Here is a 15918-nt window from a genome sequence, read left to right as displayed (position 1 = left end):
TCCATAATCTTTGTAGTTTAAGGTTTTACATTTAGGTCTTTGATCCATTTTGAGTTAGTTTTTGTGTATGGTGTGAGGTACGGATCCTGCTTTATTTTTTCTGCAGATGGATATCCAGTTTTGCCACCACCATTTGTTAAAGAGACTTTCTCTTCCCCATTTAATGAACTTTGGCCCTTTGTCTAAGATTAGTTGTCCGTAGATGGATGGTATTCTTTTGTTTCATACTAGGAGATGAAGAGATGGGATGGGCAATAGGGAGGGGCAGTGAAAGAGACTACCAGAGTAAAGGAATTTTAAAGAGGGCTATTAATGAAGCCAACTGTTGTCGTTGTTAGGTTCCGATTCAGTGTCCTATGTATAACAGAACAAAACACTGCCTGGTCCTGTGCCATCCTCAAAATCCTTGTTACACTTGAGCCAATTGTTGCAGCCACTGTGTTAATCCATCTCACTGAGGGTCTTTTTCTTTTTCACTGACCCTCAACTCTACTAAGCATAACGTCCTTCTCCGGGGACTGGTCCCTCCTGATAATATGTAAAAGTATGTGAGACAAAGTCTCGCCATCATTACTTACAATGAGCACTCTGGCTGTACTTCTTCCAAGACAGATTAGTTTGTTCTTCTGGGAGTCCATGGTACATTCAACATTCTTTGCCAACACCATAATTCAAAGCCATCAATTCTTCTTTGGTCTTCCTTATTCATTGTCCAGCCTTCCCATGCATATCAGGTGATTGAAACACCATGGCTTGGTTCAGGTGCACCTTAGTCCTTAAAGTGACATCTTTTCTTTTTAACACTTTAGAGAGGTCTTTTGCAGCAGATTTGCCCAATACATTGCATCATTTGATTTCTTGACTCTTGCTTCCATGGGCGTTGATTGTGGATCCAAGTAAAATGAAATGCTTGACAACTTCAATCTTTTCTCCATTTATGGTGATATTGCTTATTGGTCCAGTTGTGAGGATTTTTGTTTTCTTTATGTTGAGGTGTAATCCATACTGAAGGCTGTGGTCTTTGATCTTCATTAGTAAATGCTTCAAGTCCTCTTCACTTTCAGCAAGCAAGGTTGTGTCATCTGCATAACGCAGGTTGTTAATGAGTCTTCCTCCAATCCTGATGCCCCGTTCTTCTTCATATAGTCCAGCTTCTTGTATTATTTGTTCAGCATACAGATTAAATGGGTATGGTGAAAGAATACAAACCTGACGCACACCTTTCCTGACTTTAAACCAATCAGTATCCCCTTGTTTGTCCAAACAACTGCCTCTTGGTCTAAGTACAGGTTTTTCATGAGCACAATTAAGTGTTCTGGAATTCCCATTCTTTGCAATGTTATCCATAATTTATTATGATCCACATAGTCAAATGCCTTTGCATAGCCAATAAAATACAGGTAAACATCTTTCTGGTATTCTCTGTTTTCAGCCATGATCTATCTGACATCAACAGCCTTGTTCCACATCCTCTTCTGAATTCAGCTTGAATTTCTGCCAGTTCCCTGTTGTTGTACCACTGCAACCATTTTTTAATGATCTTTAGCAAAATTTTACTTGTGTGTGATATTAATGGTATTGTCCAATAATTTCCACATTCTGCTGGATCACCTTTCTTTGGAATCGGTACAAATATGGATCTCTTCCAGTCAGTTGGCCAGGTAGCTCTCTTCTCAATTTCTTTGCATAGACAAGTGAGCATTGCCAGTGCTGCATCCATTTTTTTTTTTTTTAATCCATTTGTTGAAACATCTCAACTGGTATCCTGTCAATTCCTGGAGGCTTGTTTTTCTCCAGTGCTTTCAGTGCAGCTTGGCCCTCTTCCTTCAGCACCATCAGGTCTTGATCAGATGCTACTCCCTCAAATGGTTGAATGTTGATCAGTTTTTTCTGGTGCAGTGATTCTGTGTATTCCCTCCATCTTCTTTTGACACTTCCTGCATCATTCAGTATTTTCCCTGCAGAATCCTTCAGTATTGCAACTTGAGGCTTGAATTTTTTCTTCAGTTCTTTCAGCTTGAGAAATGCTGAGCATGTTCTTCCCTTTTGGTTTTTTATCTCCAGTTTTTTGCACATATCATTATAATACTCTACTTTGTCTTCTCGAGCCGCCCTTTCAAATCTTCTCTTCAGCTCTTTTATTTCATTTCATCCTTTTGCTTTAGCTACTCTGTGTTCAAGAGCAAGTTTCAGAGTCTCTTCTGACATCTATTTTGGTCTTTTCTTTCTTTCCTGTCTTTATAATGACCTCTTGCTTTCTTCATGTATGATGTCCTTGATGTTGTTCCACAACTCATCTGGTCTTCGGTCATTAGTGTTCAGTGCATCAAATCTATTCTTGAGATGGTCTCTAAATTCAGGTGGGATATACTCAAGGTCATACTTTGGCTCTCGTGGACTTCTAATTCTCTTCAACTTCAACTTGAATTTGCATATGAGCAATTGATGGTCTGTTCCACAGTAGGCCCCTGGGCTTGTTCTAATAATAGAGCTTTTCCATTGACTCTTTCCATAGATGTAGTAGATTTGATTCCTGTGTATTCCATTTGGTGAAGTCCATGTATACTGTCGTCATTTATGTTGTTGAAAAAAAGGTATCTGCATTGAAGACGTCCTTGGTCCTGCAAAATTCTGTCATGCGATCTCCGGCATCATTTCTATCACAAAGGTAGTATTTTCCAACTACCAATCTTCTTTGTTTGCAACTTTCACATTCCAATTGCCAGTAATTATCAATGCATCTCGACAGCATGTTTGATCAATTTCAGACTGCAGAAGCTGAAAAATCTTTAATTTTTCATCTTTGGCCTTAGTGGTTAGCGTGTAAATTTGGATAATAATCGTTATTAACTGGTCTTCTTTTTAGGCGTATGAATATTATCTTATCACTGACAGTGTTGTACTTTGGCATAGACCTTGAAATGTTCTTTTTGATAATGAACACAATGTCATTGTCAACTAGACCTTTATAAATGCACTTCTTGGAGAGCTGGGGGGAAAATAATGATTGCCTTAAGACATGTTGGCTCAGAAGTAGACTAAGGGCTTAATAAAGTGAGTTCCCTCTCCCTTCTTAAAGATGGCCAACCTGGTGGAAATTTTTTGCCAGAGATCACTTGCCAGAGATCTAGGGCAATTCTGGGAATAGAAGCCATAGGAAATTTACACTGCAGCTAAAAACAATAGTGAATAGCTTCTGGATACTGCTTTATTAAAACTGATGATATGAAATTGAAGATATAAAAACCTTGAACAGATTACCCCAAAACAGAGCAGCTTCATGGACTCCCTCTATCTTGTGATTCCTCCAGGATCATCTCTACTTATCTGCTCATCTGCCCAAGAATCCTGGAGATGTGCTTAGGTTTTTCATGTTGCTTATGGGGGACTCAAGGAGGTCTGGTGGCACCGTGATTAAGCAAGCACTCAGCTGCTAACCAAAATGTCTGCTTCCCTAGTGATTACAGCCTTGGAAACCATATGGGGCAGTTCTACTCTGTCCTTTAGGGTCGCTATGAGTCAGAATCTACTCTATTGCAATAGGGATTTTGAATGTAGACCTCAATCTGCCCAGACAAGAATCAGAAGAAAAGCTCTTTAACTCCCTCCTTCTCTCCTTAACTTCTCCTTGGCCCCTTCTAAATTAGAGATGAGGCAAAAAAGGAAAGGAAAACACACTATTTTAAAAAGAAATTCCTTTTTTGCTTTCTGTTCCTAGACTCTGAATATTCTTGGTGCAAAGACTCTCTTATAAATGTAAAATCTGGGTTTGGGTTTTGGAAACAGTAACTCACTCGTCACTCAAAACTTGATTATAATTACACTCTTTTCAGTGTAAAATTGTTGTGTGTGTGTGTGTCCATAATAAAGATGATTTGCTCTAGATCTTATGCTCCTCTTTTCTATAACTCAGCTGCTAAAACAAAGTCCTTGCTGTTTGGGCTGTCCCATCTGACAGCACCATCATTTCTAGATGTTTCCGTTCAAACATTCAGAATGCCAAAGAATTGTCCCCACACTGATAAATGCTGTTCTTCCTTATTTCTTAGACAGAAAACAGGAATTTCACCAAATGTCCTTAGATTTGCACAGGGTGAATACAAAGGCCACTCACCTAAATCTACAAATAAGGAGACAAACACTCTCCTTTAGTGGACTCTTTATTACATACATGTATTTACACCAAGATATACATACACAGGAATGTCCCTCTATGTATCCAGATATAGTAGACAGCAGTCCAAGAAAGACACTGGTTTTAACTGAATCTCGTGGTATCTATTTCTCAAAATCATCTTTTTTATCTGGGTGAGCAAAGGTCAGGAAGACTTGTTCCAGTGTTACCTGACTGATGGAATAGTCTTCTAAGTCAAATTGCTCTTTTGCTTCCTCCAAAATTCCAAACACCTTTAAGAACAGCAACAAACGCAGTTACCATTGCAAACCCCTCATGATCCCCAACCCAGATGAACCTCCCCTCATCACATTCCCCCAACTCCTGCCAAATTTTTACTAGAGGACAAAAGGCAGAGAAGGGGAAGGTGAGAAAGTACAAGGAATAGAAAATCGAGAAACAGAGAGAAGGCAGCTCTCTGTCCCCATTGTGTTGATGGGCATCGAATAATAATGAAATTTATGGCCAGAAAGTTCAAGCAATTAAACTTATCCAGGGCCTCTGAAAAGTACCCTAAAGCCTCTGCTCCTGCCACAATGCCAGGCTCCGCTTCTACATGCTTGAATATCAAATACTTGCCATCATTAGTGCTCTCTTAACATGTAATGTTAGAAGGGCATGGTTTCTATAGTCACCTTTGCCCAGCTATTGTCCTTGCTGGGGATGTAGTAGTTAATAACCCTTTGAGTCTCCTGATTAATGACACTTCCTAAGAAAGGAAAGATATGACAGGTGAATATCTTACATATTCCATTTGAAATTGCTGAGTCACTGCTACATCAATTTAAGTATATGCAATAGAAGGGTGAATTGATGCAGTTAATATAAAAGGATACAAAATCCAAAAGCCCACACTCGCTGATAGGCGTGCATGGTGTCATGGTTAATTCTTTCAGCAGATTTATTCCTGCTGAAATAATATTATTTGGTGTTTACACCAATTGTTGAGGCTACTCACTTTTAGGCACAGGAAAAGTGTCACCTCACATGCCCAATATAAAAAACCTGAGCCTTCTAAAACTCTAGTGTTACTACAAGATGTTATTCCTAAACGTAGTGCTGAGAATATGGATTCGGAGCATTTTCCCCCTGGTTCCATGTGTACGCATGCACATATAGTATGTTTGGTGGGAAGGAGATGAGGAGAAGCCCTCCTCCCTATTCTCATGATTATGCAATCTCCATGCCATGTGAAAGATGAAATCAGAACTATAAAGCAGCCAAGTCAGGCTGCATGTTCTTGTTTCTTTTATACGTGAGTTAAGAATCTACTGAAGGAATAAGAGCAAAGAGCGTGGTATCCATTCCTAATTTAGAACACACACACACACACACACACAGATATATATATATAATTGCATATTTGCAGATTATTGTAAATTGAATTAACTAAGATTAAAATGTTTAAAAGAAAAAAAAGTGTTTGAAATGGTGTGTGATTTTTCATAGTAATCTTAATATATGTCTTGTGTCCATGATCACATAACAGCTATTCTATTATGAAATATCTCAAACATATTTAATGAATTCTTCAAAGTAAACACTCATGAAACCACCCAGTGTGGGTCAAGTAATGGTACCCCAGACATGCCCATGTTACACTTCCCAGTGTCTGTTTCCCAGAAAAAGTAACCAATACTTTCACTGTTGTCGTGAGCATCTCCTTTTTTTTTTATTGTCTTTTTACTTAAAATTTGTAGCTCTAAAAATTATAGCTTGGTTTTTCCTACTTTTGAACTTGACAGAAGGTACAGAATGAATTGATAATAGAATCATCTAGTGTACGTTCTTTCTTGTTCTGTTAGTCAATATTATGATAATAAGATTCATTCATGTTGTTGCATACAGCTATTATTCATTCATTGTCCTATCTGGAGAGTACTCTGGTGTATGAATATTCTATCATTTATTTTCCACTCAACTACTGATAGATGTATGGGTCTATCAGTATTATTGCTGAATATTGCTGATTTAAATACTATTTCACCTATCTCCTCAATCACAGGTAGAACTGTTGGGCCATTTCTCTTTTTAAAATTGTTTATACCGATTTTGGTTTCACCTTGGAGATACAGAGAACTGGAAAGAGTGTCCCTTCCACCCTTTATAACAAAATAAGGCTGAACAAACGGAATTAATGACTTTTCTTGAACCCATCAGTTCTCCCATGGGGCAACCACAGGGGAAACAACCAACCCAAAATCTGGGGACAGACAGGTACCTGCAGGGAGAAACAGGACCAGAGCATCTGCTGGCACAAGGCAGACACTGGCAGATGCCATACAAGCTGGTGAGAAGATTTAGCTAAAACTTTTTAATGCATGACTACAGGCCAAGTGCGGGTTAGCATGAGAGCACGATGCCCATTCTTTTATTTTTAACCTCTCGTATTCAATTAATTTTAGTAGTATCTCTCACATAGATAGCAAAGAGTTAGATTTTGTTTGTTAACCAGTCTGAAATTTTTTTCTTTATTTAAAGGGGAATTAAGCCTATTTGCATTCATTTGAAGTACTGATATATTTGGCAGTAGTTCTTCCATATTGCTTTATAATTATATATAAGTTATATAAATATATATAAAGACAAATATAAATTTATAAAATATGTGTATACGTATATAGATAGATTGCTAACTGAAAGATTAAAGGTTCAAGTCCACCCAGAGGCACCACTGAAGAAATGCTTGGTGATCTACTGAAAAAATCAGTCCCTGAAAACTCCATGGAGCACAGTTCTACTCTGGGGCTGCCATGAGTTACAGTCTACTCGACAGCAGCTGGTTTAGTAGGGGTAAAGTAGCATCTTACTGTGTTTTCCATTTGCACTTACCTAATGACTAATGGAAACCTTGGTGGCGTAGCGGTTAAGTGCTACAGCAGCTAACCAAAAACGCTGGCAGTTCAAATTCACCAAGCGCTCCTTGGAAATTCTATGGGGCAGCTCTAGTTTGTCCTACAGGGTTGCTATGAGTCAGAATCGACTTGATGGCAACGAGTTTTTTGGTTTGGAATGAATAACGTTGAGCATCATTTCATGTGTTTATTGGCCACTTGTAGAGCTTTTTTCTAGAAATGTCTATTCAAATCCTTTGCCCATTTTTAAACTGGGTTGTCTGTCTTGTTGTTGTTGACTGTGGGAGTTCTTTATATATTCTGGATATTAACCCTGATCAGATACATGGTTCTAAATATTTTCTCCCATTCTGTAGGTTGTCTCTTCATTTTGTTGATAAAGTCCTTTGATGCACAAAAGTTATTAATTTTTATGAAGTCCAGTGTATCTATTTTTTTTCTTTTGTTACTCATGCTTTTCGTGTTATTAACCCATTGCCAAAAACAAGTTTCTGAAGATTTACTTCTATGTTTTCTTCTAAGATTTTTATGGTTTTAGATCTCATATTTAGGTCATTGATCCACTTTAAGTTGATTTTCATATACAGTGTGTTTTCTTTTTAAGATAATGTCTTTTGGTTTCCTATTAAGCATGACATTGAATGTGCTAGTCATCTTTTACCTTCCTTTCCCTGCATCTAAATTATAGTAAAATACTTTTATTCCATGTTAATAATGGCATTCAGTAAGCATATTCTACTTTATAATCTGTCTTCTCCATTTTTGAAAATTATATTTTACATATGTTTCTAAAACGTGTACCAATTATGTAATAGTCTATGATCCGGATCCCCTTCATTTAGGCTAAGTTTTAGGGTTAAATATATTCAATGCTCACCAAAGGTTCTTACACAGAAGCTTCTCTAATCATTTCTTAGTTGATTTGATTTTTTTTCTTTGTATAATCTTTAGAAAGAGCTTATGGGGACAATATTCCCTGAGTTCTTATGTGTTGATAGCTGTTTGTGACTTTTATTCTTGAAGGTCATTTTGGCTGGATATAAAACCCTTGGCTTGCTTTTTTTTTTAATTGAGTTTCTTAAATATGTTGCATTTTTTCCTAGTATAAAATGCCCTTGTCACAAAGTCTGAGATCTATCTGTTTTTTTTTTCCCCCTTGTAAATGGGAATCTGGATCCAAAGACTCCTTCCCTTAATAGGTAAAATATAACTGTTAAATTAGAATATTTCTTGGTGTTGATGATTTTTCAGGTGTATTCGCTGCTCTTTCAATATGTAGGTTTGTCCTGTTTTATTTCAGGAAAGTTTCTTGAATAATAGTTTTTAGTATTTGTTCTACTCTGTTGCTTTCTTGGGAGACTGTTTTCTTAGTTGTATTGGATTGTGATTGCCTTGCTTCCTCTCACTTTCTCTTGAATGCTTATCAATATTTCTTTTTTTACTATTTCTTTAAATTTTATTTTGTTATTGTTGGGAATATATACTGCAAAACACATACCAATGCGACCATTTCTACATGTTCAATTCAGTGTCACTGATTACATTCTTCAAGTTGTGCAATGATTCTCATTCTTTTCTGAGTTGTTCCTCCTCCATTAACATAAACTCACTGCCCCCTAAGGTTCCTATCTTTGGAGTTGGTATAGTCATTTTGGTTCCATTTAGATAGTTCTGAAAAGGGCATAATGCTCAAGGCAGACATTTTTTACTAGTTAAGCTAAACTATTATTTGATTTTAAGAAGACTTCAGGGGATATTTTTGGTTTAAGGCTTAAAGATTATCTCAGGGCAATATTTTCAGGGGTTCATCTAAACCCCTCTGGCTCCAGAAAGTCTGGAGGCCATTCAAATTAAATTTCTGTTCTGCATTTTCCCCCTTTTGATCAGGATTCTTCTATGGAATCATTGATCAAAATGTTCTGTAATGGTAGATGGCACCATCCAGTTTTTGTGGTCTCATGGCAAAGGAAGCAGTTGTTTATTGAGGCAATTAGTCACACATTCCACATCCCCCTCCTATTCCTGATTCTCCTTCTTTCTTTGTTGCCCCAGGCCAATAGAGACCAATTATTGTACCTTGGATGACCGCTTCCAAGCTTTTAAAACCCCAGGCACTATGCAGTGAACTAAGAGGTAGAACAGAAGCACTAAACAAGTTATTAGGCCAGTTAACTAGGATGTCCCATGAAACCATCACTCTAAGCCTCCAAACCAAGGAATCAAATCCCATGAGTTTTTTAGTCATAACAGGGTTTCAAAACGGATCTGTCCAGTTCATTCATGGCCAGTGAAGCAACACTTGAACAGATACAAATTTTTAAAATGTGGATGAACTGGAGCAATAACAGGAATGGGAAAAATTATGGGTCAAAGCCCTGCTAGAAACTTAATCCCTGTCTTAGAAAAGAGAAGGGCAGTGTGCACATTGCATAGAAACCAAATCTCTTGACTGGCAGAATTGGAAACAGTGGTGTCCAGCTCAAAGATGGAGGCTTACTGCGTCACTCAGCAGCTTTTTTTTTTTTTTTTTGTCTTTGTTGTAAAAGTATCTACCATACAACTTTTGCCAGTTCAAATTTTTACACGGGTACAACTTATTGACAGCAGTTACAATAATTGAGTGTTCAGTGCTTCCCTTACTCAATGAACCCCCTTTCCCCTTCTCTCCTGCCGCTGGTAACCACTAATAAACTTTGGCCCCTGTACACTTGCCTTTTCTTTTCTTCTTATATAAGTGAAGCCATACAATATTTGTCCTTCTGTGACTGACTTATTTCACTCAGTGTTTTTTTTTTTTATCTTCAAGTTACATCTATATTGTAGCACATATCAAGAATTCTACTGGCCGAGTAGTATTCCATTGTATATATGTACCACATTTTGTTTATCCATTCACCTCCTGATGGGCATTTAGGTTGTTTCTACTTTTTTGGCTAGTGTGAAGAGTGCTGCAATGAACATTGGTGTACCAGTCTCTGTTTGAGTCTGCTTTCACGTCTTTTGGGTATATATCTAGAATTGCTAGGTCATATGACAGTTCTATTTTTGGTATTTTGAGGACCTACCACAGTGTTTTTCACAACAGCTGTACCATTTTGCACCCAGCAATGGATTAGGAAATTTGAACCCAGCAATGGATTAGGGTTCAAATTTCCCTACATCCTCACCAACATTTGTTATTTTCTGTTTTTTTTTTTTTTTTTTTAATCTTAGCCATCCTAGTGGGAGTGAAATAGTATCTCATTTGGTTTTGATTTGCATCTCTCTGATGGCTAATGATCTTGAGCATCTTTTCATGTGTTTGGTGGCCATTTGAATGTCCTCTTGTGAAATGTCTATTCAAGTCCTTTGCCCATTTTATGATTGAATTCTTTGTCTCTCTGTTCTTAGGCTGTCAAAGTTTTATATATTTTTTTGTTATTAGATTCTTATTGGATATATGGTTTTCAAAGATATTGTCCTAGTCATTAGCTTGTCTTTTCACTTTTTTTTGTAGTCTTTTGATGAACAAAAGTTTTTAATTTTTATGAGATGCCTTTTATTTGTCTTCTGCTGTTTGTGCTTTTGCCATTATATTAGATAACCCACTGTTAAAATCCAGGATTTGGATTTTCTTTTGCTTGCTCTCGTCTCTTAGCTTGCTCTTTCCATTTTCTTGCATTGTTTATCCTTTTTTCCCTTTTTTCTTTATTGGTTGTTAAATAATTTTCTCGTGTTTGTTTCTGAGAAAGGAGCACCACAGCTGTAAAGCTAATAAAGTTATATAGCCAGATGCTATATTAAAATATTTTTATTTTTACTACATTCTAGTTTTATTTTACCAGGAGTGTTTTTCAGAATATGTAATCTTCCATACTGTAGAAATAAAGTCATCCTATTTGTGTATTTATTCTAAAAAAATATGGTCACTTAAATTTCTTTGAAACGGTGTAGAATTATTTCCCCTAAATATTCTCAGATTCCTGTAGTTAAGTTCTCTTTTGAAATGTATATGCCATCTATCCTTTGTAATATTTATTTTATCTTTTCAAAAGTTAATATTTATAGGCCCCATGTGAATTTTTTTCAAATTGTGTCCTATTTGAACAGGTATTTGTTCAAGAATAATATGAGGAAGGACTGGGCAACTACCCCCTATAGTTAGGAACGTTGTATCAAACCCACATTCCTTTTAAAGCAGTTGTGTCCACATCCCTGAGGATAGGGCTCTGGTCAGTGTTTAGAGTCCATTCTTCAAGTACAGCAAGTTTCTAGGACAGCTTACAGTAAAGGAGATTTTGTTTTGGTCACGGCTTCTCTTTATAGTGATTTAGGAACAACATCAAATAGAACTCTGATACAATAAGTACTGAAAATATTTGCCAAATGACTGGATAAGCAAAAATTCAACTTCTTAATGGACATAGCCATCTGCCTGTGTCGTGGACACATCATAATCATTAGTTCTTCCTCACATCTGCTCTTCCACATCTGCTCTTCCACCCATTTTTCTATTTTCTGCTGTCCATTCCTACTGTGTAATCAATCATGCTATTTTCCACTGTCTAGAAGATAAAGTTCCAGGTTCTCAGCCTGACACATGAGAAATTTCTGTGATATTTTGCTCAGTGTAGCAAAATGGAAATTAAAATGACAAACCAGAATTATAGAAAATGTTGCCATGCCCCTGCTTTATGTTTAGGAAAGAGAGGTAAGGGACAGAAGGAAATAGTTGCTGTCTGTGGTACTGTACCATGTAGGCAGAGAGGTGCTTGTTGAATTTAGCACCCAAAAGCAGGACTATCCTAGAAAGAAGAGGAAGAAACTTAGTGGTTCTAGTTTACATTTCAAAACCATATCCTGATTCTGACAGCAAAAGACCAGAATTACATGCTTTTAGTGTAAGGGAAAACACCCTGAAAATTTTTCATGGATAATATGTACAAATAATTGAAAATTATGCTAAAAAAATATGACTTTAGGTCTATAATTCCTGTGGACAGCATAAAGCTACAACTGCCTTACTAGTTGATGCAAGAACTTGGTGAGATCCTTTGTTTTCTCTGAAAGTTCTTATCATAACCAGGCCAAAAAAGTTCATAGTAACAAGCACCCCAAAAGGAATTCAGTATGGAAGATCTATAAATATTAATAACTCACAGGAAACAGCTATTGAAGATATAAAATGTATGGATTGTGAGAAAAACAATTATGATTTAATGTATCTCTAAAAAAATTAGCCCAACTTCATTTACCTGGGAAGGTTGTTGAGATGAAATTTTTTAAATCATCTAATTTATCCTTATTCATATCAGGTTTGACCTTGACCTTCAGGATGTACAACTGGCCAAACTTGTTCTTGAGGTGCTGAGGGCTGCCCAAGCACATCAACTTCCCCTTCACCATAATGGCCAGCCTGGTACAAAGGACTTCACATTCCTCCATACTGGCAAAACAAGATACCAGAACAATGTAAGGCTACAAGTTCCCCTTTATAGGACATTCTGTAGTTCAAACAGTGGGAGAATTCTGTGACTCTTTGCAATGGGAAGTTGCATTTGCCCATCATTAGGTTCATAGCTGGGATGTGGGAAGTTTTCAAATGCAAAGTAGTAGAGGACCAAATCCTCCAAAGGAACATTTCCTAAACTTCCTGCCCTCTTCCCATCCTTAGTTATTTAACTCAGTGAGGATTCTTGGCTGTTCCATTCATTAGGATTAATGAGGAACTCACATACTCAGACAAGTTTCATTGTCCAACATTCCTGCCAACCCCCAACCAAGACTCCCAAATGAGCCGCACCTGTGGGAGGTTACGATGATGGCTTTGCCAGATTCACGTGTCTGTGTTATTAGATTCCAGAGCAGGCGCCGAACTACTGGGTCCATGCCAGTTGATGGCTCATCCAGGAAGATGACTGAGGGCCTTCCCATTAAGGCAATAACAGTACTCAGTCTACGTTTGTTTCCTCCACTTCATGTTGAAGGAAGGGGAAAAAGTGCGAAAGAGGAGACTATACAAATCAGTTATTTATGGGAAAGAATTAACACAATCATCTAAAATGCTGAGGGTCCCAGAAGACACTTAATATGGACATCCATGATGCTGATTAGATGTAACTTCAATAAAGCAGCAGGTCCAGGTAAAGGTGTATATATCAATTCACTTTCATATGTAATGTAGAGGAGTGACTTATGTTTATGTAACTGATTTCAGCAGTGTTATCAGTGGCATTTATTTACTTCTTCTTAGGGTACCATAGGTTTCCCAGGTACGTAAGAAGAAAGAGCCTCACAGTTCTCCTTACTTGGGAGACAAATAACCATAGGGAGACTAGGAAGAAGATGCTTCCTTTTGAAGTTCCAAGGCTACAGTTCAAAGAGAACTAGGATTTTGAGTTTCATCTCTGCGGAGGGGAAACATGAAACTATATTGATCTGCCTTATCTGCAACCTAGCAAGGCACTAGACAACTTCACAATTAGATAACTGTGACAGAGGGGCTTAGATAGCACTGTGGGCATTTGTTTCAAACAGGAACATATGGAGGCACCTCAATATTGGCAGCAGCAACAAAAAGAGCAGGAGCATATTGCCTCACCTGTAGGTGTGGATAAGCTTGTCAGCATGGGACTCCAGGTGTAGTGAGTTCAACCAGTTGTTCACATACAGGTGAATCTGGCGCTCAGAGACTCCCCATATTCTGGCATACATGATCATTATTTCCCGACCAGTCATGTACTCCAGCAAGGCATCAGATTGAGGACAATAGCCAATTCTCGATCTCACCTGATTAGAAGAACTGCCTTAAGTAAGGACCCAAGTCATCTATCCCACTGAGCATCCACAGATGAGATAAAAGACCTGAATTCCTCCAGGTCACATGTCTAAGAGTCCTGCCAAAATTTTTTTCTCTCCTAATAGCTATAAAATTTCAGCCAACAAAGCTTATTGTAATAAATTGGAATCATAGTTTGTTTTTTTTTTCCATTCCCATTTTGGTGATCCTAGGAAAGAGGAATGTAGAAATGAAATCCCAGAGCCCTTTCAATTTGCTTTCCTCATTAATCAGGAACTCCTTGGATGTTTTTGTACATGTAGGCCTTGTTTCACAGTAATGCAGAACCAGAAGCAAAGCCTTTCCCTGTCCCCACTCCCGTGAAACTGCATGGAGTGTTGCTTTGGCAATTAACCCAAACTTTCTATAGGTTTGCATTCAAGTGCAATAGCTTAGGTAGTGAGAGAAAATGTTATGAATGTAATTTAATTTGCAGTAATCCCTAACTGTTCATGTCCTTAGACTCTTAAAAGAAGTAACTTAAATCCCCTTTATCCTACACACATATAATTTTTTAAGGAAAATGAGCTCCATGCAAAGATAATCAAGTAAACGAGACACCATCAATGACACTGGCAGAAACAATACTCATCAGAAACAAACTTGTAATTACTTCACTATTGAGATTAGCAGAACATAAAAAAAAAAATGCTGTGTTTAAATAAATTTTAAAATCTTTAAAAATATCTTCATGAAAGTGCAAAGTATGAACAGTCACCTAGGGTAGACATTTTGGAAAAGAATCAAATATAGCATCTAAAAATTTAAAAAACATGTTATGTTACAAATTTTATCAGTGGGTTTGACAACAGATTGGTCACAATGAAAGAAATAATATTTAAGTTGGAATAGGTCAAAAGAAAGTACCTAGAATTCAGCACAAAGAATATAAAGAGGGAAACTATGAAAGTGATACTGAGAAATAGAGAAATGTAACATCATATGGATAATTGGAGGCAGAAAAAAGGGAAGGATAGGAAAGGAAGGAAGTTGCTGTCAAGTCAGCTCTGACTCACAGTGACCTTACGTGTAACATAACAAAACATTGCCAGGTCTCATGCCATCCTCACAATTATAGCTATGTTTGAACCCATTGTTGCAACCATTGTGTTAATGCATCTCATTTAGCTTTCCCCTCTTTTTCACTGAACCTCTACTTTACCAAATGTGATGTTCTTTTCTAGTGACTGGTCTTCCCTGATAACACGTCCAGAGTAAGCAAGATGAACCCTTGCCATACTTGCATACTTGCTTCTAAAAGCATTCTAGCTGTACTCCTTCCAAGAATGATTTGTTCATTCTTCTGGAAATCCACTATAGAATATTCCTTGTCAATACCACAATTCAAATTTGTCAATTCTTCCCCTGTCTTCTTTTTCATTTTCCAGCTATTGCATGCATATGAGGCGATTGAAAATACATGGCTTGGGTCAGGTACACTTAGTCATCAAAGTAACATCTTTGCTTTTTAATACTTTAAGGAGGTCTTTTACAGATTTGCCAAATGCAATACGTTGTTTGATTTCTTGACTGCTGCTTCCATAGAATTAAATCATTTCTTCACCATCTTCACCATTTACCTTGATGGTGTTTATTGGTCCAAATTAAAGATACCAACTGTTAAATTCAAGAATATCAGCAAATTCCAAGCTTATGAAATAACAAAGAGAAAGTTTTAAAAGAACCCACAGAGAAAAGAAAGATTATACATGAGTGTCAGACTGATCGCTGACTTCTCAAGAGCAGTGATGAAAGCTAGATGATAGTGAAACAATATCTTCAATATGCTAAAAGAAAATAACTGTAATCCTTGAACTCTAAACACAATGAAAATATCTTCCAGAAGTGAGGGTGGAAGAAAGACCTTTCTAGGAAAATAAAGTCTGAGTAAGAAAAAGTTTCCCCTGAGACTGAGAAAAGAGATGTCTGCAATTGCTATTTCTACTCAGTGCTGAGTAGGGGTTCTAACCAGTGCAATAAAGCAAGGAGTAAAAAGCATAAGAAGAGGACATTTCCATAAATAGGCCTAGCTTCTGACTCTTCCTCACATGTACACCAAGAAATACAAGAAA

The 15918-nt window shown here is 37.2% G+C and overlaps 1 protein-coding gene across 1 annotated transcript in view; it reads right to left on the bottom strand.

The window, feature by feature from the left end:
- Window positions 1-4141: 4141 nt before the first annotated feature.
- The window catches only part of LOC104846752 (phospholipid-transporting ATPase ABCA3-like), a 160954-nt gene continuing 149177 nt past the window's right edge, over window positions 4142-15918 (bottom strand). Inside the window, exons 26-30 of the mRNA XM_010598550.3 lie at window positions 13610-13797; window positions 12812-12982; window positions 12264-12454; window positions 4810-4883; window positions 4142-4407 (exon numbers count right to left, since the gene is read on the bottom strand). Of these exons, the coding sequence (XP_010596852.1) occupies window positions 4279-4407; window positions 4810-4883; window positions 12264-12454; window positions 12812-12982; window positions 13610-13797 (753 nt within the window). The 3' untranslated portion in view covers window positions 4142-4278. The remainder of the gene's footprint in view (window positions 4408-4809; window positions 4884-12263; window positions 12455-12811; window positions 12983-13609; window positions 13798-15918) is intronic.

The sequence above is a fragment of the Loxodonta africana genome, chromosome 12 (genome assembly GCF_030014295.1).
Source record: "Loxodonta africana isolate mLoxAfr1 chromosome 12, mLoxAfr1.hap2, whole genome shotgun sequence".
NCBI classification, from domain to species: Eukaryota; Metazoa; Chordata; class Mammalia; order Proboscidea; family Elephantidae; genus Loxodonta; species Loxodonta africana.
This window is presented reverse-complemented; position numbering and strand designations above follow the sequence as displayed.